We start from the raw sequence: 27,740 nt of genomic DNA on the forward strand, positions 1-27,740 counted from the left end.
AAGGGGGCAGCTGGGGCCGGGTGGGGGCGGGGGCAATGGAGGGGCACACAGATGCTCACACTGTAGCCATAAAAGCCATCTTCCTCCCACTTACTTCAGAGACAGGCCCCTGTGTGGGCAGTTCCAGTTCCCTGGAAACACTGGACACACTGGTGCAGCCAGGTATTGGGAGACGGAAGAGGATTTCCCAGGGGTTCTTATCAGAGGCACAAGATGGGCAGGAGGAAAAGTCTACACCGGTGCTTCAGAGGCCCCCACCCAGTCCCGGTGGCCACTTACCATCCTTGGAGCTCTGACTAGCACGGTCCTCTGTCCTCCAATAGCTGGGCAGAGAAGTCAGACCCCTGGGGACCCCAAAAGTGTCTGTCTTCCAGCTTGAGGACCTGATGTCATAGCAGAAGTTCCCCAGGCTTGCTTCTGCTTCTGCCCTCCCACCACCCTGGACACAGAGGCCGACTTGCAGCTCTGATTTTGGAGCTCCAGGACCTCGCTTCTCCTTCTGAGCCCCACAGAAGGGCCGGGGACCTACCCTTAGCCTGAAGCCGATGGCCCTGTATCACTGGTATGTCCCAAGCCCCACTGGCACAAAGTGCTGGGGACACTACGTCGATGCTTGAGGCCATTCCATCCAAGAAAATGACTGTCAAGGATAGAAAAGGTATATTGGGGATCCCTGGGTGGCGCAGCGGTTTGGCGCCTGCCTTTGGCCCAGGGCGCGATCCTGGAGACCCGGGATCGAATCCCACGTCGGGCTCCCGGTGCATGGAGCCTGCTTCTCCCTCTGCCTGTGTCTCTGCCTCTCTGTCTCTCTCTCTCTGTGTGACTATCATGAATAAATAAATAAAATCTTTAAAAAAAAAAAAAAAAGAAAAGGTATATTGTTTCTCTCTCCCTATTTTCTGTTTATTTATAACGACAGTTCAGTTTATTTATAACGACACCAAGCCTATTCCCTGGACCTCCGCAAGCCCCATCTCTTGCTAGAACTCGGGGCTGGGACTCTACCCCAAGGCTGAGGCCACAGGCCCTACCCTATCTTGTGGCCTAATGTGAGCTGCAGGCCGACTCACTGACCTGTCCTACCCTCTGGCCCCCAGAAGGGGTCCCTCCCCACCACACAACAGACACCCAGGCTCGCAGCCCGGTTCTCAGGGTCCCCCCCTGCCCCCTGGGTCCTGGGTCCGGATCTTCAGGTCCCAGGCCAACAAGGCCGCCTCTGGCTAGAACCCGAGGTTGTCCCAAGGTTGAGGCCGGCCACCGCGGAGGTCCCATTCAGCAGCCCGGTCCCAGAGCCACAGCCCCCACTCCCCCAGTCGCGCTCCCCGCCCCCAGCCTCCAACCCAAAGCCGTGGACCGCGCCCTCCGCCCGGAGCCCCGCCCCCGCCCCCCGCCCCTCGGCTCCAGCGCGACCCCCTTCCTCCGGGGCCGGGCCCGGGGTGGCGGCCGGGTGGGCCCGCAGGGGCGCGGCGGGCGGGGCCGGCGGGGCTGGCGCGGCTTAGGCGGCGGCGCCCCCGCCGGGCCCGTCGGACGGGGTGCAGGCGGTGACCCGCTCGCGGGCCGTGGTCTCGCGGGCGCGGCTGAAGCCGCCGGGCTCGGGGCGGCCGCAGGGCGAGCGGCAGAGCTGGCGGAAGCAGCGCTTGAAGTTCTCGTCGAGGAAGGCGTAGAGCACGGGGTTGAGGCTGCTGTTGGCGTAGCCGAGCGCGATGCACAGGTGCAGCGCGGCCACCACGAGCGGGTCGCGGCGGTCGATGTCCACCAGCGTCCAGACGATGACGAAGATGTGGATGGGCGCCCAGCACACCACGAAGGCGCCCACCACCACCAGCACCATGCGCGTGATGCGCCGCAGGCTGCGGTCCTTCTCCTTGGAGCCCGACAGCAGGCGCACGCTGCGCAGGCGCAGCAGCATCAGGCCGTAGCACACGGTGATGATGAGGATGGGCACGACGAAGGCGAAGAGGAACACGCAGATCTTGGTCACCGTGTCCCAGTACCAGCTGGGGCTGGGGAACTGGAGCATGCACACCACTGCCCCGTCTGCGGGGGAAACAGGGAAAGACAGCAGGTGAGGGGCGAGTGGGCCCCGGCGGCCCCGCCTGCGCGCCACCCTTCTTGGCTCGGTGGGGGCCCACACCTCCCCGCGGCCCCTGTTCACAGGGATTCTTCCGCCTGGAATGTCCCCCAACACTTCCAAAGCTGGTGAACTCCTGCTCACCCTTAAAGACCCCAGTGGGATTGGCCCTAATCTGGGAGGTCTCCTTTTCTGTATTTTCTCCTGGTCCCTTTAGAAGCCTCTACATGAATGGACGGCAGTAATGATCTAATTTAGCCCAGACCCACCGAATGCCAGTCACTGTGAGAACTCAAAACACTCTACCCATTTCCAGACTAGCTCCAATGAGGACAACCCTGCTCAGACTGATCTAAAGAGCACTGATGAGTTAAGAGCAGAACTCGGCCCCTACTAATGTGTGGTGTGACTCTGGGCAAATTATTCAGCCTCCAGGAGAGCTTCCATAAGGTGGGACTAATATGAGGAATCAATGGGCTAAGCCTCCATAAAGTGAGACTAACGTGAGCATTCTATGAGCTAAAGCATGTGGAACATTTAGCACAGGGGGGTTCAAGCTCTTCATGCACTCACAGGGCAGAGGGGCAGGTACATATAGAAGTCCAGAAGTCAGGGATAGGGGCAGGGAGACAGATCTCAGCTTAATAACAAGAACTTTCGGACTGCCAGATTTGTCCAGAGGTGTCCCCATAGTGGAATGAGCTCCCTATTCCCGGAGTGTGGGCGTGGGCTGGAGGAGCACCTTAGGGATGTTTGGGATACAGGCCTAACACTGGCCCACTGTCCGTCCGCCCAAGAGCTCTTGGAACTCTGGGTTTTGAGGAGCCAGGCAGTGGACTTGGAGCCTGAGACGGGTAGGAAGGGTGCTGGGGATCTACAGAGTGGGTCCACCCCACAGCAGGAAGGCAGAACCGCCAGGATGACTGAGGCCAGGGATTCCACTGTGCAGATGGCAGAACAAGGCTCAGAGAGGAACAGCACTCATCCAAGCTCACACAGCAAGTTACATACAGAAGCAACAAGCACTGAGTGGGGGAGTGTGTGTAGGGGATAGAGTGTGGAGTGAGGAGGCCCATCTGGTCTGGCACCCAGCTGGGATGCAGTTAATGGCCCATAAACTGAAGGCTGACAGTGAGGAATGGGGCCCAGCTGCTGAGTCAAGACCAACTGCACAGAAGCTGTATGAGGGCACCAGGGCCTCGTCGTTGGGGGAAAGGGGAAGTCAAAAGTCCTCCCACCAAGCCTATTCCCTTTCCACCCACAGCACCAACCCTCTGCAAACCTCCACGCCAGGGGGCAATACCAGTAACAGATATAAGGGCAGAAGCCTCAGGTTCTAGGTCAAATTCCACCAAATGCCTGCCGTGTGACCATAAGTAAACCACTGACATCTCTGATTCTAGATGTTCTTTCGGTCAAATAGAGGTCAGAGTCCCTGCCTTGTCCTAAGTATTTTACACATCTAGCCTCCTTTAAACTTCTCAACACTCCACGATACAGTGTGGCTCAGATAGGTTAGTGACCGGTGTGGTTGGTCCCCTGCTAAACTACTTGTCCCATTTCCTTATGTCAAGGTGGGAGCCATGTAACCAGCTATCCCTAGGAAGAGACAGGCCAGAACATTTAAAAGCTGGTCATGCTCTCTCATCACTCCTTCTCCATATTTATCCGCTTGCCAGCAGTGGAGGATTCCAAAACCATCATCTGGAGCCTGGGTCCCTGAAGAACTGTGGAATAGAGCTCGCCCTCCCCTGACTCACGTTAGACTGTGACATGAGTGATAAATAAACCTCTATACTGTTCAGCATTGAACTTTGGAGATTGCCTGTTACAGCTGCTACCTGGATACAGGTAGCTACTATATTAATTACCATTCTTATTCTGAGGAAATGCACCTGTAATTTTCTGAAGGCTATTCTCTAGGCCTTGCCTTGGTCATCTGGGCCAGTGGTTTTCCCACTGAGGTGGAAGGGGATTTGGGATGAGATTGCAGATTTTATGGCCTCCACTGCTCACTTGTCAGTGACACCCTCACCCCATTGGCCATCCATCCATCTCCCTTTAGTCAGTCATCCACACACTCCTGGCCAGCTGCTCCACACCCTGCCCCCTCCACAATCCCATTCATAAGTTTCCTTTGACCAGCAACCCATCTGACCACTGACCAGTCATTCATCCTCACAACAGTCAACCATTCACATTCCATTGGTTGACTCCCTACACTCTCACTGGTCAGCCATCCACACTTTCATTGATCAGTAATCCACACCTCTACCGGTATAGAGCCACCTCCGCCCACTCTAATAAATGTCCTGCAAACCCACAAGGGCCCACATGCTGCCTCCTGTGGTCAGTGGCCTGTACCACAGCTCAGCCACTCACTCACCCCGGGGGCGGGTCACAGCCATGACCATGATAGGTACACCCACACCCGAGGCCAGGACCCAGATGCAGATGTTGATCAGCTTGGCCTTGGCCGGTGTGCGGAAGTCCAGAGCCTTGACAGGGTGGCAGACAGCAATATAGCGGTCGACGCTCATCATGGTGAGGGTGAAGATGCTGGTGAACATATTGTAGTAGTCAATGGAGAGCACAGCCTTGCAGAGCAGTTCCCCAAAGGGCCACGTCTCCATCAGGTACTTGGCACTCTGGAAGGGTAGTGTGCTGGTGGCCAGTGCATCTGCCAAGGCCAGGTTGAAGATGTAGATGTTGGTGGCTGTCTTCATCTTAGTGTACCTTAAAAAGAAGTGTGTAGGTTATTGTTCCCATTCCACCGATTTCAGTTTCACATGAGACTCAGAGAGGGGAAATGATTTGCCTGAGGTCACGCAAAAAGTCTGGGGGCAGAGGTGGGACTGGAATCCTGACCCACCTAACTCAGCATCACATCTTTTCACTTTACTGGATGCAAAAGGATTTCTCTGGCTGTGGCTGACTTTGGCAGAAGGCATTTTAGGAAAAACCCTTCATCTTCTGAGGGGTACTAAGCAACACAGTTAAAAATAAAACTGGGCTCCGGGGACACCTGGGTGGCTCAGCAGTTGAGCATCTGCCTTCAGCTCAGGGCATGATCCCAGGTTCTGGGGATCAAGTCCCACATCGGGCTCCCTAGAAGGAGCCTGTTTCTGCCTCTGCCTATGTCTCTGCCTCTCTAAATAAATAAATAAATAAATAAATAAATAAATAAATAAATAAATAAATAAAATTTTTAAAAAAATAATAAAACTGAGCTCAGACAAAAACAGGTCTAGGTTCTAACCCTGCTTCTATTTATTAACTGAGGGACTCTGGGCTAGTAAGTTGAAGTCTCTAAGCCTCAGTGTCTGTTAGCTGTAAAAAAAAAAAAAAAAAAAAATGCGGGGTGGAGCAGGGGAGATGATGCTTTTACCAACCTCATAGGGTCGTTGTGAAATGTAATGGGATGATACTGCACTTAGTCCTGAGCCCAAAGCATTGCAAATGCTCAGTATATGAGGGTATTATTCTTCATCTAGGAAGGCTGGAGACTAGACCAGAGTGACCTGACCCTCTAGCTTCTGCCACTGACCTTTTGGAAATATGATTGGCCAGCTCTGAGGAAGGGACCCTGCCTCTGCCTAGCAGACTGGCTGGGGCCTTAGACCTCCTGGGGTGCCCTCTGTGGTGGACCAGGGTTCTCAGTCCTTCCTGTAGTCTCATCTAGACCTCCTTATCCCACTCAACTGCACTCTCCCATACATCCAATCCAGGGATGAGCCCAGGTATCCAAGCCAGGGATGAGCCAACTAAGCCCCCCTGCACCTGAAACATTCCTCCATGCTCTACACCACTGTGCAACAGCCTGTGTCACAGCTGGCCCCTTCTTTGGCCAACATTTCTGCCCTGGCCCCCTCTGTACCAGGACCTGTGCTGGGCCAAGGACACCCTACCAGGCTACATACACTGAGATACACTGTCCTAGTGCAGTGAGATCATCGCAGAAACACACAGGTACACCGAAGCAGGGATAAGGACTCCTTTCATGCCCCTACAATGATCTGAGAAATCCAGAGAAGGGTGGCATGAGCAACTCCCCAAATTTCAAAACAGGAAGAGCCCTGAGAGAGGGAAAGTGATTAGATGGAAGTGTGGTCCAGGGACTCCCTTCAGAATTCCTGGAAGAGCAGATTCATTGACCCCACGCCAGATCTATTAAATCTTAATCTTTGGCAACCAGGCCTGGAAATTTTCACCTTTTTTTTTTTTTTTAAGTAAGCTCTAGGCCCAACGTGGAGCTTGAACTCACCACCCTAATATCAAGAGTCATATGTTCTACCAAGTGAGCCAGCCAGGTGCCCCAGAAATCTTCATCTTTAACAAGCACTACCCCCAAGTGATTCTTATGGGCTCTAAAGTTTGAGAAACATGATGTGGCCTAAAGCCCAGATGAGAAGACAGGGAAACTGAAGCCCAGGGAGGTGGCATGACTCACCCAAGGTTACACAGTGACAGCGGCAGAGCCAAGGCAAGAACTTAGACCTCCTTCCTGACTCCCAGACCAGTGCTCTCTCTCCACTCTGCCCCAAGGGTTGAACCACACTGCATGCCTCTACCCCTCTAGAAACCCCCCGCTACCACACCCAACCCTGGCGACCAGGATGCTACGGTGGTGCCGTGAGAGCTGACGAATGCGCTCTGAGTGCCCTCAATGTGTTTTGAATGACCGAGTGAACTCATACCAGCTAAGGCTCTCTCTTCATGAAAGGACTGTTTTGATTTGAGTCACTCATTGTCCTCCAGGGCCAGCATCAGTCCCATTCCTTCCCCAAATAGCTGTCATTTGCCCTGGGGCTGGAGAAGCAAAAGTTTTGCTCGGAGACAGCAGAATTTCAAGTCTCGGGAAGTCTGTCTTCAGCAGGGTGCGGGATCACAGCTGTGTAGGAGGCGGTCTCAACCCCACAGCTGACTCGTCTAATTTCGCTTCTTTTACGCAGAACAATTAGAGGCTGTTCTTTTCTTGCTATTTTGATTTGTGAGGATCCTTCAATTCCCAGAGGGGGCTGGGATGCTGGGAAGTGGGTGATGAAGCTGCTGTAGCTGGTCCAGGCGGGCTGAGAGGCACCACACTGACTGCTGGGCAGAGCCCGAGAGGCTCCCATCCTAACCAGCCCGCCCACCTCCTCCCCAGCTATTGAGGCTGCCAAGCCTGGCCCTACTGGCCTCCTCAGACAAATCATGCTGCTCTCCTGTTCTCAACCCACTAGTGGCTCCCTGAGGTTCTCTCCAGATTCCATGAACTGTTCCTCAAACTTTCCCCTTGACGGATGGGCCCTCAAACCCTCCCCCCATGGTTTCTTTGCTGTTCCTTGGACGTATTGAGCCCATTCCCACCTCAGGTCCTCCGGACTGCTGTTCCTTCTGCCTGGAACCCCACATTTTGCATGGTTTGTTCCTTCCCTTAATTCAGGACTCTATTCAAATGTTACCTCTGTAGAGAGGCCACACCTGGCCACCCTATCTAAACTACCTCTCTCCCCACAATCTATCTCCTTACGTTTGCTTCAATTTTCTTTATAGCATGAACCAGCACATAACTTACACTTTTTTTCTCTCTATTTGCCTCTTTCACCCATGTATGCTCCCCGAAGGTAGAGGACTTTGTCCATCCTATTCCTTGCTCTATGGCTGGGCATACCAATTGGACCCAGCAAATAGCAGGCCCTTGAGAGACACTTGTATGCAGGTCCTAGTCCAGGCCTCATGGAGACCACAGAGCCCCCACTCTCCCCCACAGTTCACCATCCAGGTAAGTAAGGGTCCTCACTACAAAAGTAGATTTGCTCAGGATACTCTTACTGCTGACAATTCTTCCATGGCTCCCCATTGTCATCTGGATGAAAATTAAACTCCTCAGACTGACATTCCATCGGGGTAGCCTCCTTTCCCACAGTGCCTTCCATGTCCAGCCACATCTGTAGTTCCTCAGATGTCCAATCTAGCATGCCTGCCCTGCTAAGGACAGCCATTGTAATGGTTGGGGGGGAATCCTTTACGCACCACACACACAAACACATACACACACACACACACACACACACACACGGCTTTTTATAAAATTTTATTTCTGCCAATGTAATACAATTACACTGTGTAAAAAAGCCATATAGTACTACAATGAAAACAGGTTCCTCACTCCTCTTTCCTGCTCCCCAGAGGCAACCACTTTTAATATTTTTAGTTATTCTTCTAGCGATTATCTCCATAATTCTAAATAACATGCTTAAATGGCTATATCCTCATTTATCAGTTTTACACAGTACATGCTGAAGTTTGTATCAGTTAAGCCACGCTACACAGAAGTAAATAATCCCAAAATCTCAGTGGCTTCACAAAATAAAGGTTTATTTCTCATCCTTGCAGCCTATAGAGTATCTGTAGGACAATTATATTCCATGAGGCAATTCCAGCCTGTTTCAATCTTGTGGCTCTGCCATCTTAACCCACAGCTTCCTTGATCACTGCTGAGGGAGAAGAGACAGCTACAGGGTCATCTAAGCTTCATTCTAGTGGCAACATAGCATTTCCACCTGGAGCTGAGTGACCAGACTGGTCATGTGGCCCCACCCAACTACAAGGGTGCAGACTATACAAGAAGTATAGTCTTCCATGTGCCCAGAAGCAAGGAGCACCTGATTTTAGTGAACACTAGCAATGTCCTCCACAACCCCTAATACACTAGACAAGTATTAACTCTTACACTACCTAGCTCCACTTCTTTTCTCCACCCTTTCAATATAGTTTTATCACAACTTCTAAATCTTTTAATTAATATTTGGGGTTTACATTCTTTGTTTAGGGTTTACATTCTTTTTTTTTTAAGATTTTATTTATTTATTCATGAGAGACACAGAGAAAGAGGCAGAGACACAGGCAGAGGGAGAAGCAGGCTCCATGCAGAGAGCGCAATGTGAGACTCAATCCTGGGACTCCGGGATCACGCCCTGAGCCGAAGGCAGACGCTCAACCGCTGAGCCACCCGGGCGTCCCCAGGGTTTACATTCTTATGACTTTATACATATTGTCCATTGCTGAACCAAATGGCATCCTATAATTACATGTATTTTCTGTACATATTTTTTTTCTGGAGTTAATAATTGCCTCTTTTTTTCCTCATTTGCTTAGTTCTATGTACATATTGCTAAATCTCCTTGAGCATTCCAGCAGATATGTAAAATGCTTTTTCCATACAGTCACGTAGGCTATCAGATCCTTTTGTTTTCCTAGTGATCCACCTCCTGGAGCCTTCCTTTTCCCTTTAATTTGGGACTGGCTGCTTTCTAGACCAGCTACATACCTGTCCTCCTATGTTGATGAACCTGCTTTCTGGTTTGCAAGTCTTTTCTATCTTGGTCTATGCCCTCATTTTGGTGAAACACATCCTCTAGTCACTTCCTAAGAAAGGGTACATAGGAAGTAAAATTTTTATATCCTTGCATATCTGAGAATGTCTTTATTCTATCCTCCCTTCTAATTTCTTTAACTGTATATGGAATAGTTGGTTGGAAATAATTTTCCACCAGAATTTTGAAGGCATGGGTCTCTCATCTTCTAGCTTCCAATAGAGGCTGGAACCATTCTGATACCTGATGATGTATATATAATCTGTTCTCCCTCCCCCACAACCAAAACTTTTAGGATCTTCTCTTTATCCCTGGTATTCTGACATTTTGTGATGATATACCTTAGTGTGGTTCTTTTTCATTTGTATTGGGCTCTCTCATTCTGAAGATTCATGTTCTTCAGTGTGAAATATCCTCACTTCATTTATTTGGTCGTTAACTCCCCTCTGCTTCCTCTGGAATCCCTAGAAAATTGTCAGTCAGATATTGGGCATCTTGATTGATCCTTTAATTTTCTATCTTTTCTATTTTCCATCTCTTTGTCTTTTTGGTACATCCTCTGGGAAATTTCCATTTCATTACCTCTCAACCTTTCTATTGACTTTTTTATTTTATTTTGGCTCTCATGTCTTATTTTCCCAGTGTCATTTCTTTTTCTTTTATTATTTCTTTTTTATATAGAATTTATAGCATCTTATTTCATGGATACAATATCTTCTCTTATTTCTCTGAGGATACTAATAATTTTTGCTTTGTATTTTCTTCCACTCACCGCATTGTCTATTTGCTTCAAACATTTCTGTTTATTTGTCTCCTTGAGCTTCCCCTTTTATCCTGGAGGCTTCCTTCAAATATCTAGTGATATATGACTAAAGGTTGATTTTTGAGTACGGCACTAAATAACTAATTAGCAGCCCTGTGTGTGTGTGCGTGTGTGCATGCACGCATCAGTGTGGGGGTCCTGCCAACTGCCTTATAGGGGAACTGGGAAAAATCAAGCTTTTATAGTGGGGAATATCTAAATATCATTGTCAGTATGTCATTTCTCTGGGGGCTTTAAGAAAAGAATCCTCCAGTCTCCTGCTTGGGGAGCATACATCTGGCTTTCAGGATTATAAAAGCAGACCTGGAGGAGGAGTCAGTGGACTCCCCCCCTCCCCCACTTTTCTTTTGGTATCTCACTCTGACCCTTTCTGTGTCTGCTGGTCCCAAATTCAGAATTCTCCCAGGTTAACTTCTCAAGGGAAAAACCCTTAACCTCATGCAGAGTGGAGGGTAGTCACCTGACTGTGCAGTGTACAAGGGGGGAGGAGGGCTAAGGGTCTCAATGCTCCCTCTATAGATAGGCCATTCCCTGCCCCTGTTTCCAGCCCCACACCTCACTCCTGCTCAGCTTGTTACTCCCCTTCAAATTGCTTTTCATCATCCAAAACTATGTTGACATCTCTTAAGGAACATAAACTGAGGCACAACAGAAGAAGTAAACTGTCCAAGGTCACATGACCAGTAAGTAGCAGAGAGGGTATTTAATTCAGGCTATCTAGTGCTGACATGTGGTAATGACTTTGCTATACTGCCCCTCAGTGCATGTTACCTTCCTTCCTGTCCCCACCCTTCCTGCCCCACAGTTAGTGAAAAAGTCAAGGAATGTAAATTTACTATAGGCTGATATTTGTTCACCCTTCTAACAGGCATTAATCAGCATCTGGTATATGCCAGGCACTGAATAAGGAATATGGGAGTGAAGATGATAGCCCAGTTTCTTAAAATTTATGCTCTTAGGGAGGGATCAGACATTGAACAAATTGCTACACTAATTAATGTACAGTTATTCACCATTACTGCTCTACCATGAAGGATACGAATAGGGTATAGTGATGGACACTACCAAGCCAGAGTGCGGCGGTGGTTTATGGAAGGAATCTGGCTTAGATTGGAAGGTCATCAATGGCTTCTCTGAGGATGTGTGCTATGAACTGAATTAGAAGAAGAGACATCTAAGAGCTTGCTTCTCTCACCTTCTCCCTCTCCCCTCCCTTCTTGCCAAGTGAGGACACAGCAAGAAAGTGGCCATCTAGAAGCCAGAAAGAGAGCTCCCTCATCAGAAACTGACCATGCTGGGACCTCGATCTTCTATTTCTAGCCTCCAAAACTGTGAGAAAATAAATTTCTGTTGTTTAAACCACCCAATGTATGGTATTTTGTTATGGTAGTTTGAGCTAAGACAAGGTGATATCTCTACCAAGTTAGAAGGAATGAGAAGGAGCTAGCCATGTGACGATAAGGAGGTAGGTTGTTTCAGGCAGAAAGAACAGAATGTGCAAAGACCCTGTGACAGAAAAGAGCTCAATGAACTGCAGGAATGGTCAGAAATTAAGTGTGATTAAATGGCAATAAGCCTGAGAAGAAGCAAGATGCACCAGGGAGAAGTCAGCAGGGGTCAAATCATGCACAGCAAGAAGTCTGGATTTTATTCTGAGTGCAGCAGGAAGTCACTGGAGATTTCAAGCAAGGGAGTGATGCAGTTTGATTTATATGTGTTTCTTAGAAGATCACTTTGACTGCTGTGTGGAAGCTAAAGGAAAGAAAAGATTGGGTAAGAGACTGAACTTTCTAGAAGGATATTTCATGTACTTCCCCACCCCTACGGTTGTTCTCTAATTTTTTTTTTCTATTTCCAAAAGTTGTAGATATGACATTAGATCTTTGCCTTATAACATATAAAAAAATTAACTCAAAATGGATAAAAGACCAAAAAGTAAAAGGTATAACTTATAGCTCATAGAAGAAAACAGAGGAGGAAAAGTTACATGATACTGGATTTGGCAATGATTTCTTGGATATGACACCAAAAACCCAGGCATAAAAAGAAAAACAGATAAGCTGGACTATATCAAAATTAAACAATTTGGTGTGGCACCTAGGTGGCTCAGTTGGTTGAATGGCCAACTCTTGATTTCATCTCAGGTCATGATTTTGGGGTCCTGGGATCAAGCCCCGTGTCAGGCTCTACACTCAGTGGAGCCTGCTTCAGAATTCTCTCCCTCTGCTCCTCTTGCCCTCCTTCAAATAAATAAATAAATCTTTAAAAAAGTTTTAAAAATTTCGTGCATCAAAGGACACTATTGACAGAGTGAAAGGACACACACAGAATGGGAGAAAATATCTGCAAATCACATACCCAATAAGAGGTTAATATGCAGCATATACAAAGAACTTCTACAACGCAACACTAAAAAAAGCAAACAACTGGATTAAAAAATGGGCAAAGGACTTGAATAGATCACTCTCTCTGAAGATATAAAAATGGCCAGTAGGCACATGAAAAGATGCCCAACATCATTATCATCAGGAAAATCAAAACCACAATGAGACACCACTGACATCTCTATTAGGATGACTACTACCCAAAAAACAGAGGGGCACCTGGGTGGCTCAGTCAATTAAATGTCTGACTCTGAATTTCAGCTGAGGTCATGATCTTAGGACCCTAGGATCAAGTCCTGCATTGGGCTCCATGCTCAGTGGGGAGTCTGCTTGGGATTCTCCCTCTCTCTCTCTCTGCCCCTCCCTCCATGCTCTCATGCTAGCACAAGCATGTTCTCTATCATAAATCAATCAATCTATCTATCTATCTTTAAAAAAAGAAAATAACAAGTGTTGACAAGGATGTGGAAAAATTGGCGCACTGTTGATGGGAATATGAAATGGTATAGTCACTGTGGAAAACAGCATGGAAATTCCTCAAAAAAATGAAAACAGAATGCCATATCATCCAGCAATTCCACTTCCAGATACATACCCAAAAGCATGAAGAGGAGGGTCTCAAAGAGGTATCTGTATACATTCAAACTAGCATTTTTTAAAAAAAGATTTTACTTATTTATTCATGAGAGACACAGAGAGAGGCAGAGACATAGGCAGAGGGAGAAGCAGGCTCCATGCAGGAATCCCGATGCGGGACTCAATCCCAGAACCCCGGGACCACACCCTCAACCACTGAGCCACCCAGGCGTCTCAAACTAGCACTTTTCATAATGGCCAAAAGGTAGTAGCAACCCAAGTGTCTACTGACAAATGAATGAATAAACATGATGCAGTCTATATATACAACAGAACATTATTCAGCCTTAAAGAGGAAAGAAATAAAAAAAAAAGAGGAAAGAAATTCTTTTTTAATAAGATTTTATTTATTTATTCATGAAAGACACAGAAAAAGAGGCAGAGCCATAGGCAGAGGGAGAGGCAGGCTCCCCATGGGAGCCCAATGTGGGACTTGATCCCAGGACCCTAGAGTCATGACTTGTGCCAAAGCCACCCAGGTGCCCCTATTGTCCTGCTTTTTTTTTTCATAAGGTCCAACCTTACCATTGGGTCCAACCCTTGGGGTGAGGATAGTAAGACTGGTGCATCTCTATTGACCTTGGCAATAGATGCCTTGGCAAATCCTTTGCTTTTTTCCTAAGTTAAAATCTTCCATTAGGGGTCATCTTGAATTATGCGGACTGCCAGGGAACGTGCTCGCAGTCACACGTCTCAGTCCTCAGCAAGGCCTCCTTTATATGAAGCACCGAGTGGCGAGCCATGTTCATTTACAGCTTTAAACCCATCCCATCATCTGTCAGACAAGCCCCACTGGCAGAGAAGTTCATCCCCACCTCGATCTGATGGAGACAGGGTATGCTCTGGGCCCAAAGCACGGTAAGTCCACACAAGTTCTGGGCTCCCGGAGAGCTGCGCTTTTCAGCTGACAGGTGAGCCCCTTGTAAGAAGTTTCTCCCCAGGGCACTTGGTTAGAGTGGTTGATGAGTGGCAGGTGCTCAGGAGGCTAAAATATTCCCTCCTTCCGTGCAAGGCCTGCCTGAGACCAGTCCGACAGCTTTTGGTGCGTTGTTTGTTTTCTTTAAGCAACATTCTCTGCCTTTTCTTCCATGGGCCAGGCACTTTGCCAAAAACAGTGAATGCACGATTTCATTTCCTCCCCACTGCAACCCTGAGCGCTAATACCGTCCTCATCCCACGGAGGAGCTAAGATAGATGCCTCACCCAAAGACGTGCAGCTAGGAAATGCCAGTGACAGGACACAAACTTAGATCTGGTGTGCAGAGCCCACACTGTGCCTCGCTGCTTCCTGGCCCCCAGCCTCCCTGCCACCTGCACTGGCTCCTCAGACAGTGGCCACGGGAAGGGGCCCAGTCTGGAGGCCAAGACCAAGTGCAGTAAATGTCTGGACGTGTGCCGACTCCACAGCCTTGTTTTTCACACATTCCTCTGCCTGGATATGGTCTGGGGGTTTGGAGACAATCGGGCCCAGGTGGGGCTGGGGAGAGGCCGACCTACAAACATCAGAAAACTGCCACAGACACAATGATAAGGCATGAGGGAAAGAGGTGGATTCAGAACAAAACGTACACCTCTGGTCACAAGGGGGTGGCAACCAGTACTTATGGACAATAACCATGGCCAGGTCTTTCTCAGGCATGGTTTCATGTACTTCTTGCACCTACGTTTTGTTTATTTAAATAAATAATAAGTACTTGGGGGTGCCTGGGTGACTCAGTCGGTTAAGAGTCCGCCTTTGGCTCAGTTCATGACCTCAGGGTCCTGGGATGGAGTCCTGGTGTTGGGCTCCCTGCTCAGCGGGGAGCCTGCCTCTCCCTCTGCCCTTCCTCCTGCTTGTGTGTGCACGTACACTCTCTCTCTGTCTCTCTCAAATAAATAAAATAAATCTTAAAAATAAATAAAGTAAAATAAAATTTTTTGGGCACTGAAGATATGCCCAGCAGAGGGAAAGCATTGTCCTTCTTTTACTCCTCCCAGCACCCGCACAGGGTATAGAGAGTGTTCATTGTTCCTAATCAACAGAGAGCAGTAGAGGCACTTGCCCAAGGTTGCCAAGTCAGAAAGAGGCTGAGTGGAGATTGAAACTGAGTAATTTTCCCCCCGGAACCCCAGGACCTTCCATCCTGACTTTGGGTCCACAGGGGGAGAAGCTTCTCCCCCTGTGGTCCCAAAATACTCCGTGCACCCTTCACACACTCTCTTTGAGAGTTAAAATATAAGCTCCCCAAAGGCATGGCATTTGTCTCGCTCCCTACTAGGCACCAAGAACCCACAGCACAGATAACACTGTGCTCAAAACACATTTGCCCGAGGAGTAAGTGCTGGTGTGTGTCTTCCACACTAGAGTGACATCCTTCAGGCAGGAACCGTGTCCCCTCCATCCTGTATCCCAGGATCAGCACAGAGAGGACACAGGGTTTACTGGAGGATGCCCAGTAGGACAGAGGTGTCCAGGTGCCTGATTCTTTTTCTTAAAGATTTTATTTATTTATTCATGAGAGACACAGAGAGAAGTAGAGACACAGGCAGAGGGAGAAGCAGGCTCCCCACAGGGAGCCCAGTGAGGGACTCGATCTCAGGACCCCGGGATCATGACCTGAGCTAAAGGCAGACACTCTACCGCTAAGCCACCCAGGCGTCCCCAAGTGCCTGATCCTTGACTGAAGAGCTCTGGCTGGAACAATTCTTCTCCCCACTCCCTTCCTCCCTTCTTTCCTCAACCCAGAACGACACAGGTCCCCTGAAGGACACCTGAGCCGGACCCTGTTTGCCCTGCCTCCGAAGTGACTCAGTTCAGCCGTGGCGAAAGGAAATGTCAGATCATTTCTCCAAAGTAGCTAATTTGTTTCTAACTAAACTGAGCGGTATTTTTTCCACTTAAGACACCACAGCCTATGGGGGATCTAAGCAGGGGCAAGAGACCTGAAAACAAATCCAATAACAGCAACAAGGTAAGAGCACCAGCCCTCGGTCACTGACCTTGTGCCACCTCAGGGACAAATTGAACAAAATGGCTTCAGCCAAGATCAAAACTCATTTGGTTCCAAATAGCATGGATTGCTGGCATACTGAGAATTAGCTCTGTTCCAAATGCTTTTTGAGATCTCAAAAATAATAGCTATTCCCTATGATATGTTCAAAGAACATAAAATCATTTAGTAAAGAAAATGTAAAACCACTATTAATATTACAGACCACTGCTGCAGATAACACGCAAACACTTGGACCCTGTTTTATACAAATGTGACCTTGCTCCAATACTGTTATATAACCTGTTTTCTCTCTCTCTCTCAAAAAATATGCTGTGACCATCTCTCTCTATCCATAGATACAAATTAAGACAATTTTTGGTCCCTACCTGTGATCCTAATCCAGAAGTCAACGGACTTTTTCTGCAAAGTGCCAGAGATAAACATCTTAGGCCTCAGGCCACCGAGGATCTCTGTTGCATATTCTTGTTTTCTCTTTTACAACCCTTTCAAAGTATAAAAAACTATTTTTAGCTCAAGGACCACACGACAACAGACTGCAGGCCAGATCTAGTCTCACTCATGCACACTGAAGTTCCTGCATGAAATTACTTAACAAACCCCCTACTGCAGGACATGCAGGTTGTTTCCATCTTTCCGTTATCATAAATAACACTATTGATAAACACCTTTGCGCACGCAGCCATCTGTTGGTGTCCTTGGGAAAAATTCCTGGAATCTCAGAGCTAGAAAGCGACTTCACAGTGAGGGCATTCCCCCTAAAGCACTCCAGGCAAATGGCTGTGCAGTTTCTGCTTGAGTATGTCTGGAGACAGAGAACTCACCACCTGCGGGCACAATCCATCCCATTGTGGGGACTGCTCACAGAGTAAGCAAGTTCTCTCTGCTTTCGAGCCAAGGGCTGCCTTTTTCTACCTAGCACAGTTTTTCCTGGTTCTGCTCATGAAATCATAGAGTCTAAAACTAACCCTTCTCCCTTCCACGTGTTGGAAAAGGTGTTAACAGTCCACGCCTCATCTGGCTGTGGTGAGACCAGAGTGAAGACAAGGAAGGAAGTGAAGTGCTCGGTGCATGCTGGCTGGTAGGGCTGCTTGGTTAGCTGTCTTCGCAGCACCCCATGGCCATTCCTTGGCGCCCTCATCTTGGTTTGTTCTGGCACACTCCTGAGTGTGATTGTCCAAGGAAAGAGGATACCACCCTCTTGGGCCAATGGAGGGACAAAGATGATGCAGGTAAACCACATGGCAGGCATACAGACAGTGCTCAAGCCTGGCCTTCTCCTACCTCTCTGGGCAAGTAAGTGATGCCAAATCTATCTTCTGTGGGATCAAGAATCTCAAATCCATTCATGAGGACCTGTGCCCCAGCCAGCAGGGCTGGCCTCTGTGGACAGGTGTCCAGGTTTGTGCCCCATGGCTGACCATATCTGCCTGGATCCAGATGTGGTTCTGTGTTTCTGACTTCCCCCTCACTGCTGGTGCAAATCATAGCTGCACCCTCCCAAAGCCCCCGCACCCCCGTCACACATGCCCCCAGGCTGGCCTCCTCAGCTCCCAGCGGTGTTCATCTCCTTCTCCTTGTAAACTGCTCCAGAAATGCCCCGCCCCCACCCCGCCCCAGACACTGCGGGCCAGGGATTCAGCAGATGCAGTCACCACCGAGCCTTTGATAACCTTAGCAGGTTAAAGGGTGGCCCCATGGGGCAGCCCAGGTGGCTCAGCAGTTTAGCGCCACCTTCAGTCCAGGGCGTGATCCTGGAGACCCGGGATTGAGTCCCATGTCAGGCTCCCTGCATGGAGCCTGCTTCTCCCTCTGCCTGTGTCTCTGCCTCTCTCTCTCTCTCTGTGTCTCTCATGAATAAATAAGTAAAATCTTAAAAAAAAAAAAAAAAGTGGCCCTGAGAAAGGCAGAGTCCACGTCCTAAGCCCTGGTACCTGTGAATGTACTGACTTTACTTGGAAAAAGAGTCTTAGCAGGCTTATTTAAGTTAAGGATCTTGAGATGAGACCATCCTGGACTGCCTGGGTGGGGTTCTGACTCTGAAAAGCCACCCGGGCAGAAGAGGAGACGCCAGGTGAAGACAGAGACACAGACTTGAGTGGTGCAGCCCCACGGCACGACAGGTGACAGGTGTGGAGCCACCAGAAGTAGGAGGAGTCAGGGAAGGACTCTTCCCAGGCACCTTCAGAGGGAGTGAGGCCCTCCAGACACTCTGTGCACTCCTGGCCTCCAGAACTGTAACAGAATACATTTCTGTTATTTTAAGCTCATGTGAATCTGTTAGGACAGCCCTAGGAAACTGGTACAAGATGGAAAGACAGATGGAAACGCAACCTTGAGCACCAGATACACCTAGATTTAAGCCCCAGCTCTGTCTCTATCTGTACAAACGTAGGCAAGCTCTAACTTCCCCGAGCCTCAGTCTGCTCCTCTGAGAACTGGGTATGATGATCTTATCACATGAAGGTGGAGCAAGTACCACATGAGTTCATACCTACGATGTCCCTAGCATGCTGCTTATATTGTAGGGGCTTCTCTTGTCTAAATGAGGAAAAAGGCCCCAGCATGACACCTGCTGAGCCGTCCTGGGAGTCCTGGCCTGACCCTGTGATGGCCTTTGGTAACCTGCCACCATTGGGGTGAGACCCAGAGCCCTGTGCTGGAACTGTGTGCCGGAAGAGGCTCTGACCTGTAACACGGAGTTCCAACCTCCTCTCCCACTTTACAGATTGGAAAGCTGAGGCCCAGAGAAGGAAGGACAGTTTCAGGAGGTTACACAGGGTGTCAGTTCCCTGACTCCTGAGAGACCATGTTCTTTTTTCTCTTCCAAGCTGTCCTCCTAGGAGCTCCTCTGAGAGGAGGGCTCAAGGGGGCTGAGGCCAAAGGGAAGGGGGGGGGCTCCTATCTAAAGTTTCAGAACTCCTGATGAGGGCCTGGGCTCTTAGGAGATGGCTACATTCTAGGTCCCTGTGTCCAGGGAGTAGCCAATGTTACAGATGGATCTGTCCCCCTCACCTTCATCATCTTCATGGTCTCCATCACAGCAGCTCCACTGACTCAGTGCTTACACGGGCCTGACGTCTTCTATTGAATTCTACTGTGGCATTTACATAGATTAGCTCATTTAATTACTCCAGCAACCCTATGAAGTTGCTACTATTATTATCATCTTGTTTTTAAAAAAAGATTTTATTTATTTATTTGAGAGAGAGTGAAAGAGAGAGCAAGTGCATAAGCGGGGGAGGGAGGGCAGAGGGAGAGGGAGAAGCAGGCTCCCTACCCAGCAAGGAGCCCAATGTGGAGCTGGATCCCAGCAGCCTGGGATCACAACCTGAGCTGAAGGCAGACACCTAACCAACTGAGCCACCCAGGTGCCCCTATTATTATCATCCTTATACAGAGGAGGGAAGTGAGACTTGGGGAGTGTTCTGGGTTAAACAGGTGCCCCCCAAATTCATGTCAACGTAGAATCTCCAATGCGATCTTACCTGAAAATAGGGTCTTTACAGATATAATTAAGATGATATAATTAAGATCGCACTAGATGAGGGTGGGCCCTAACTCCCCTATGACGGTGTCCCTATAAGAAGAAACACAGAGACACACATGGAGGGAACCCATGGGAAAACGGACGACAATCGGAAAGGATGCAATCGCACACCCGAGGGATGCCAGGCACTGCCAGCCAGCACCAGAGGCCAGACAGGGAAGGAGTCTTCCCAAGAACCTTCGCAGGGAGCACGCCATGCTTGATGTCACATTTATGGCCACCCCAACGGGGAAGAATACATTCTTGTTGTTATAAGCCACCCAGCTTATGGTCATTTGTAACGGCAGCCCTAAGATGTGGATACAGAGGAGTTAAGCATCTTGCCAGCCATGGCCTCAAACACAGAAGAATCCCTGTCGGTTCAAAGTGCTCCACTCCCCAGTTCTCCCAACAAAAGGACTTTTTTTTTTTTTTTTTTTTGCATCAGGAATATAAAATGCTAGCACTGAAAGGAGAGGTGGCAGGTGAGCATATTTGCTGAACACTTACTCTGTGCCAGTTGTACTGCTAAATGAGTGCCACACGTGTATTTGTATCCCAAGGAATCTGCACAGGAGGGGAGTATTAGCCCCATTCTACGGGTGAGGAATGTTGAGGCTCAGAGGGGTGAAGTAACTCACTGAAAGTCCCACAGCGAGGAGTGGCGGGGTTGGGCCTTGGGTCCTTCAGACTCCAGAACTCACTAGCCTAACCTCTACCGCATCATCTTCTCCCTATATATCAAGTTCAATCACTTTGTTTTACAAAAGGAGGATGCCGAGGCACAGCTACAGCAGTGATCACAAAGGTCCTGCCCATGGTGGGGGAATAAACAGCTTAAACAAAGCATCTGCATGCCAGCCAACGGGGTCTAATCGGGGCTCCCTCTATTTGTAGACAAAGGGTGGTTGCTCTTCCCACTGGCAAAACAAGCCCGGGCTGCAGGCTCTGTCCCTGCCCTCCATTTAACAGGGGTGGCAAGTCGCCAGAAATTAATTAGCTGTCTCAGTTTTGGCAAAGCCCAAGGAAGGAAAGTGGTTAATTATAACAAGGCATGTCACAGGAGAAGATTAAAGCCTGGAACACAGAACTAAAGGGACCTGAGTTGGACATGAGAGGGGGCTGGGGTGGCCAGGCCATGCTCAGCAATGAACAGGGCAGAGGCCTATGCAGTTCAGTTCAAGAATGACAACATGCCCGTGGAAGCCAGGGGGATGGAGACAAGCTTCTCGATGAGAAGCTGGCTCTGCTTCTGGCTTAAGGGTGGCTGGACCAGGCAACGGAGCAGCCAGACACAGCAGAGGCCCCCCGAAAGCAGAGTTCCTCCAGTGTAGCATAGTCAGCCAGCCATGGGTCTCTGGAAATAGGACAAGTCCCTCTGACACACACCTACTGACCTGCTGCCTGAGTGTCAGACCCTCGGCTGTGGCTCTAGCTGTGAACAAAGGCCACTCCTCTCACCCCACACCTGCTCCCCTGAAGAGAGAGGGAGATGAGCAATCAAGTGCTTGGAAAAGTATGTATGGAATGGTGGGGGAGGGACACATAGGACAGGGTAGGAACGTGGGGGGGGGCGGTCTGTTGGCCTGGGGGCATCAGAGAAGGCTCCCCAGAGGAGAGATTTACTAAGCAGAGAAGCAAAGGGTTACTCTAGAGAGAAGAGAGGCCTGAGGTTCCCGCACATCTTCCCTCTTGTCTTGTGGTTAGGGGATTTTGATTATAGATCCCAAGTACTCCATAGAGAGAATCTCATTGACAAAGTGTCAGCTAGATATTTAGGAAATACTTAGTGATGTCTCCGTAGGGTCAGGGATGGAGCTAGGAAATAGTAGAGAAGATGAAGGGGACACAGATACCACCCTGCAGGAGCAACCAGTGTAAAAGGGAAGGCAAACACTCAAATGAGCAATGGCATTACAACTAGAAAACACTGATTCATGACCATCTACTTGTGTATGGCTCCCCTCGTTCTATGAGAGGCGCGGGCAAAGGCACTTGATTTACATCATTGCACTTCATCCTCCCAATAAATGACTGTGGTAAGAACGATCATTGCATTTGGCAGATGAGGGGACTGAGGCTCAGAGAGGCAGAGATACTTGCCCAAGGTCACACAGCCTATAAGCTCTAGTACTGGAACCCAAGTCCGAGTCTGGCCGATCCTGTGATGATTAGTTTTCTGCATCAACCTGGCCGGGCTCCAGTACCCAGTTATATAATCAAACACCAATCTCGGTGTTGCCATGAAGGGATTTTGTAGATGTGGTTGCTATCTGCAATCAGTTGACTTTAAGGAAGTTACCCTTGGTAATGAGGGTCAACCTTAAGGGCAAAACTGAGGCTTCCCAGGGGAAGAAGAAACTCTTCTGTTGACTGTGGCATCAGCTGTTGCCCGAGAGTTTCCGGCTGCAGCAAGCCTGGCCAGACCCCACAACTGCATAAGCCAACTCCTTCTGTTTTTTTGTTTTTGTTTTTCTGCTAGGACCCTATCTGATACAGACCTGAGGGCCCATGCTCTAGGCCGAGGTGGATCCCAGGGAGCCACACACTCTCCTCACCAGAAATAACACCAGCCCCCATGGAAGTGCTGTAGAGCCTGAGATTTTTACAAGCAAGGTCCCCTGTTTGAAGCCTTGTGATATTACCAAAGCACGGGCTCATTTTTGCCAAGTCGGATTTGATGAGTTCTTGATTATTCTGATTCCTTACCATCACCACGTAAATGTCCCACAATTCCATGTAAAAATACTGCGTGCAAATTTGTCATTCTTAGCGACCACAGTGTGGGTGATACAGGGATGAAACAACCTGTCTTCAGCCCCCAAGGGACACTCTTTGAGGACAAGGGGCAAGGCAGGCCCTGTGCAGGGCACATCACATCCATCCTCTCCTTCGACTCACACCCACCGTGGGAAGTGGAGAGCTATGTATTCCCATTTTGTTCTCAGAAGGAACCCGACCCACAGGGCAGAGGCACTTGTCTAGGAGTACGGTGTGAACAGAACCAGGATGCAAAGTCAGATGTTCCAAAAAACCCAGGTTTCTCACCTCTAGGCCTTTGGGCATGCTGTGCCTTACTTATCATATATCTGTCTGCCAGACACACAAGAGTTTCACTTTTGTTTTATTTATTAACAATTTATTATTTTAATAACTTTATAACTCAATCCACCCTGTTCCACAGCATCTCCTAATTCCGGGTGCTATTAAAAAAAAAAAAAAAAAGGTAATTTTTCACGTTGGAATCAAAGGCTGTCACAGTCTCTTTGCACACACAGGCTCTGGGAGTCAGGGGGGCCTCAGTTCACTGGCTGACTGCTACTTACCAACTGTGGCCCTGGGCAAGTGATTTCGCTTTTCTGAGCCTCAGTTGTCCTCATCTGTCAAATGGAGAGAAATATGGTCCCAGCCTCAGAGAGTCAAGGCAATTGAGTGAGATAATACTCGAGAGGTGCTCAGCACAGAGCTGGCCACCTTGTCAGCACTCAAGAAAGGTCAGCAGCACTATTTTCAGCATCAAGTCCTGTGGAGTCAATATGTCACGCTTTGCTGGGATGACAAGGCTTGCGCAGGTGAAGGGAGTGTCTCAGGGGCTACCTGCCCCTCCTGGCGGGCAGCCCTCTGGCCACAGGCTGGGCTCCACTTCCCTGCCCCAACTCTCCCAGGGAGGAACGGAAAATCACTAGAAGGGGGGCATTTCCCAGCACTTCAGGAGGATGAGTTTTCGTAACCAAGGGAAACAGATTATCTCTATCTGTCCTGCAGAGGCATCTGGGCTGGCCGGGAGAAGCAGTTTTCCTCCCTTGGCTTAATCCTGTCCCTGGTTCCCCAGTGCCGGGAAACCAGCCAGAAGGCATCATTATCACCAACAACTTCCTGTTCCAGGCAAGGCCCTGAGCTGGGACCATACATCATCTCCATTCACCTTCACTGTTCCCTCTCCCCAACCTCACCATGTACAACTGCAACCCCACCATTCTCTCTCTCTCCAGGCCTCTTTTAGTTGACCTCTTGGCCTATAGCCTTGGCCTTACATCTACTTATTTATTGTCTATCTTTTCCCCCACTGGAATGTTAGCTTCATGAGGGCAGGGACTATGCCTTTTTTTTCTTTTTTTTTTTAAGATTTTATTTGTTTGAAAGACAGAGAGGTCGTAAGCAGGGAGGAAGGGTAGAGAGGGAAGCAGACTCCCGACTGAGCAGGGAGCCCAGTAAGAGATCAATCCCAGAACCCCAGGATCATGACCTGAGCCAAAGGCAGACGCTTAACTGACAGAGTCACCCAGGCACCCAGGGACTGTGTCTTGGTCACTGTTACGTGCATAGCCCCCAGAACCATGCCTGGTATTAGGAGGAGCTGCTGAATGTGTTTGCCACAACCCTGCAATGCAGGTGATTTTCTATCATCCCCATCTTACAAATGAGAAAACAGGCTTGGTGAGGTGAGCCCAAGGATGAAGGCCAGCAAGAAGCAGATCTGTGTTTGAACCCCGATCTCTCTGCATCTGAAGGATGTGGCTGCCTTGCCAGCTGCTGGCTCTGCCCCAGGACGCTTGGACTTCTTTGGGCCTTTGGGATGTCAGTGGCTCCCAGGCCAGGCTGCCCTGCACAGGTACCCACTCTGCATGCTCCTGGGTATGACTATTTTTAGCTACCCTTTGGCTCTCCCTTAGCCCAGGTAATCCCAAGAGTAGAAAGAGATGCAAGAGGCAACAAGGGGTTAGGAAAGGCAAGTTCCAGTGCTGCCATGGCCACTAACTCAAGAGACACAACCTCTCCAAGCTTCAGTTCCATTTTTAAATTAGAGGGACTGAACCTGGCATATGAGTGGCAGAGGACAGGCCAGTGGTTAAGAGTGTGGGCCCTGAGATCAGAGTGACCTGATTTCAGTCTGACTCCAGGACTTTGCTCGTGTAACAGAACTCTGTGCCTCAAGCTTCTTCACTTATAAATGGAAGCAAAAACTCACCTCATGTGGGTCTGTGAGAATTAAAGGGGTAGTATCCATATCTCTCTAGGCCGACTGCCTGGCACAAAATAAGTGTTCAGTAAAGAGAATCATCGTCCATGATTCAAAGCTCTCCACCTCGGTGAAAAGGTCACCTCGGCAGCGGGGGGAAGACGGAGGCCATTTCCGCCTCTCCCTATGCTGTGTGCGTTGAAAGGGGCTCTTTGACCTCACAGGACTTTGAAGTTTGAGTTCTTTCGATTCATCAAGACTCAGAAAGCTACAGAAGACGAGATTCTTTTCCGTACACACCCACCCTGGCCAGAGACAAAGCTGTTGATTTCTGCAGCTGCACAGGGAGCTATAAATCAATAGAATCCAATCCAGACACCCCATCCCACCCCATATCCCCCAGCTGGTAATAGGACCGCTGCAGCCAATGATGGTAAATTGCTAATTTAAGCCAGGCTTTCTGCTCAAGCCCACGATTATCCCTCTTCCTGTGCATGTTATGATGTTCTGGGTAGCCAATTGGATTTAGAGGTCCCAGGACTCTGAGGTTAATGAAATCATGCCTTGCCCTTTGCGCAGCCTCCAGACAGGCATCATCTGCCAGGAAGGGTAGAAGGGGGATCTGAGATCACAGCATCTCTGAATCTCAGTGTTGGGGAGAGGAGCCTACAGTTATGTTTCTCTTTTTCTGCACCCAAATCTCCAATGCCGTGCCTCCACCCAGTGGTTTTCCAGTGTCCTCTTGCATACCTTCAGAGATGGGAAGCTCCCTACATTACACAGCAGCTCATACCTTCTTGGAGAGTTTCTTTTTTTTAAAGATTTATGTGTTTATGTTAGAGGGAGAACGTGCATGTGTGAGAGTACAGTGGGAGGAGTACAGAGGGAGAGAGAGAGGAAAACTTAAGCAGACTCCATGCTGAGCATGGAGCCCGACGTGGGGCCTGATCTTACAACCCTGAGATCACAACCTGAACTGAAACCAAGAGAGATAGATGCCCAACCAACTGTACCACCCAGGCGCCCCTGGAGAGCTTTAACTGTTGGAAAATTTCTTGTAGAAGTAAAAATAGGTGTGACAAATATAAGGGTTCAAGAATGTTCACAGATGCACTGTTTAGATTGCCATAATACTGGAAATAACATAAGCCCCCCCAACAAATAGAACACATTCATACAATGCAGCCATCAAACAATCATGTTTTCAAAGAATGTTTGATAACATGACAACACACTCATGATATAATATCAAGTGAAAAGTCTACTTACAAGGTATTATATATAACATGATCACTGTTCCAATACTGTGATCCTGCTATCATTAAAGTACACACACACACACACACACACAGGCAGAGAGAGAGAGAGAGAGAGATGGAAAGGAAATACACCAAAATGATGAAGCTTTTTTCTTTGTAGTGAGATTATGGGTAATATATATGTCTCTACTTAAACTTCTCCATATTTTCTGAAATAACTGTGTTACCTTTACAGCAAAAGAAAATTTCTAATATTGAGCTAATAAAACTTCCCTATACAATCTACCCAATAATTCCAGTTCCTCTGGGGCTCAATAAATACTGATCAATGGGGCACCTGGGTGGCTCAGTTGATTAAGCGTCTGCCTTCGGCTCAGGTCATGATCTCAGGTTCCTGGGATCAAGCCCATGTCCTGTCAGGTTCCCTGATCAACAGGGAGTCTGCTTCTCCCTCTCCCTCTGCTCTCCCCCCACCTCGCCCCCAGCTGGTGCTCTCTCTCTTAAATAAATAAAATATCTTAAAAAAAATAAATGCCAGTTGAATGAATGAAAAGCAAGCCTTTGAAACAGACACGATAGGGATCCCTGGGTGGCTCAGCGGTTGAGCGTCTGCCTTTGGCTCAGGGCATGATCCTGGAGTCCCCAGGATTGAGTCCCACATCGGGCTCCCTGCATGGAACCTGCTTCTCCCTCTGCCTATATCATTGCCTCTCTCTCTGTTTCTCTCATTAATAAACAAATAAAATCTTAAAAAGGAAAGAAAGATGGGATCCCTGGGTGGCGCAGCGGTTTGGCGCCTGCCTTTGGCCCAGGGCGCGATCCTGGAGACCCGGGATCGAGTCCCACGTCAGACTCCCTGCGTGGAGCCTGCTTCTCCCTCTGCCTGTGTCTCTGCCTCTCTCTCTCTCTCTCTCTCTCTGTGACTATCATAAATAAATAAAAATTAAGAAAAAAAAGAATGAAAGAAAGAAAGAAAGAAAGAAAGAAAGAAAGAAAGAAAGAAAGAAAGAGACATGATAGAAAATGTTTACTGTAAACTTGCCAAATGCCTGCTTGGGTGCTGAAGTCCTTCACATCAGGCCCCATGAACTTCTCAAAACCACCCTGTGAAGCTCTAACGCTACTCCCATTTCACAGATGAGAAAACTGAGGCTGTGTATTGCCGAGGCTCGCTCTCTTAGTAACAGCACAGCTGGGTCCCGATCGCATGTCCGCCCACGCAGAGGCCTTGGAGGTTTGCAGACAGCAGAGCCCGCTCCTCCCTTCCTCTAACTATGTGTCACTAGCTCTCGCCCCAGCTATCCTGTGGACAACAGTGCCAGAGCGGACATGGAGTGGGTCTGGAGTCAGAAAGACCTGAGTTTGCACCTTTTGGACTGTGAGAGGCGGCCGCTCCTCTGAGCCTTCCCATCCTCATCTATAAATAAGAATCTACAGCCCCCATTGCAGGGCTGTCATGCAGCCGGAAAAGCCTCTGGCATGTGGCGGAGGCTCAGGAGAGGCTTCTTGGTGCCCTTGGTGACTCGGGGCTCACCCCAGTGGGTCTGTGAGTCACACACACTCCCCAGGGAACGGCCCGGAGAACTGGGAAGTGGCAGGCCAGGGGCCAAGGCCAGGAGGTGCCACGGAGACACCAATCAGGGCTACTGCTTGCTCTCCCTGCTGAGCCTCACCGGGGGTCAAATGGCTCAGCCTCCTGCCTTCTTGAAGGTCTGACGCACTCTTATTTT

The 27,740-nt window shown here is 48.9% G+C and overlaps 1 protein-coding gene across 1 annotated transcript in view; it reads right to left on the minus strand.

Annotated features, from left to right (window-relative positions):
* Positions 1 to 1,495: 1,495 nt before the first annotated feature.
* OPRD1 (opioid receptor delta 1) overlaps positions 1,496 to 27,740 on the minus strand; it is a 32,489-nt gene continuing 6,244 nt past the window's right edge. The window contains exons 2-3 of the mRNA XM_038529640.1: positions 4,458 to 4,807; positions 1,496 to 2,037 (exon numbers count right to left, since the gene is read on the minus strand). Of these exons, the coding sequence (XP_038385568.1) occupies positions 1,496 to 2,037; positions 4,458 to 4,807 (892 nt within the window). The remainder of the gene's footprint in view (positions 2,038 to 4,457; positions 4,808 to 27,740) is intronic.

The sequence above is a fragment of the Canis lupus genome, chromosome 2 (assembly GCF_011100685.1).
Source record: "Canis lupus familiaris isolate Mischka breed German Shepherd chromosome 2, alternate assembly UU_Cfam_GSD_1.0, whole genome shotgun sequence".
Lineage (NCBI taxonomy): Eukaryota > Metazoa > Chordata > Mammalia > Carnivora > Canidae > Canis > Canis lupus.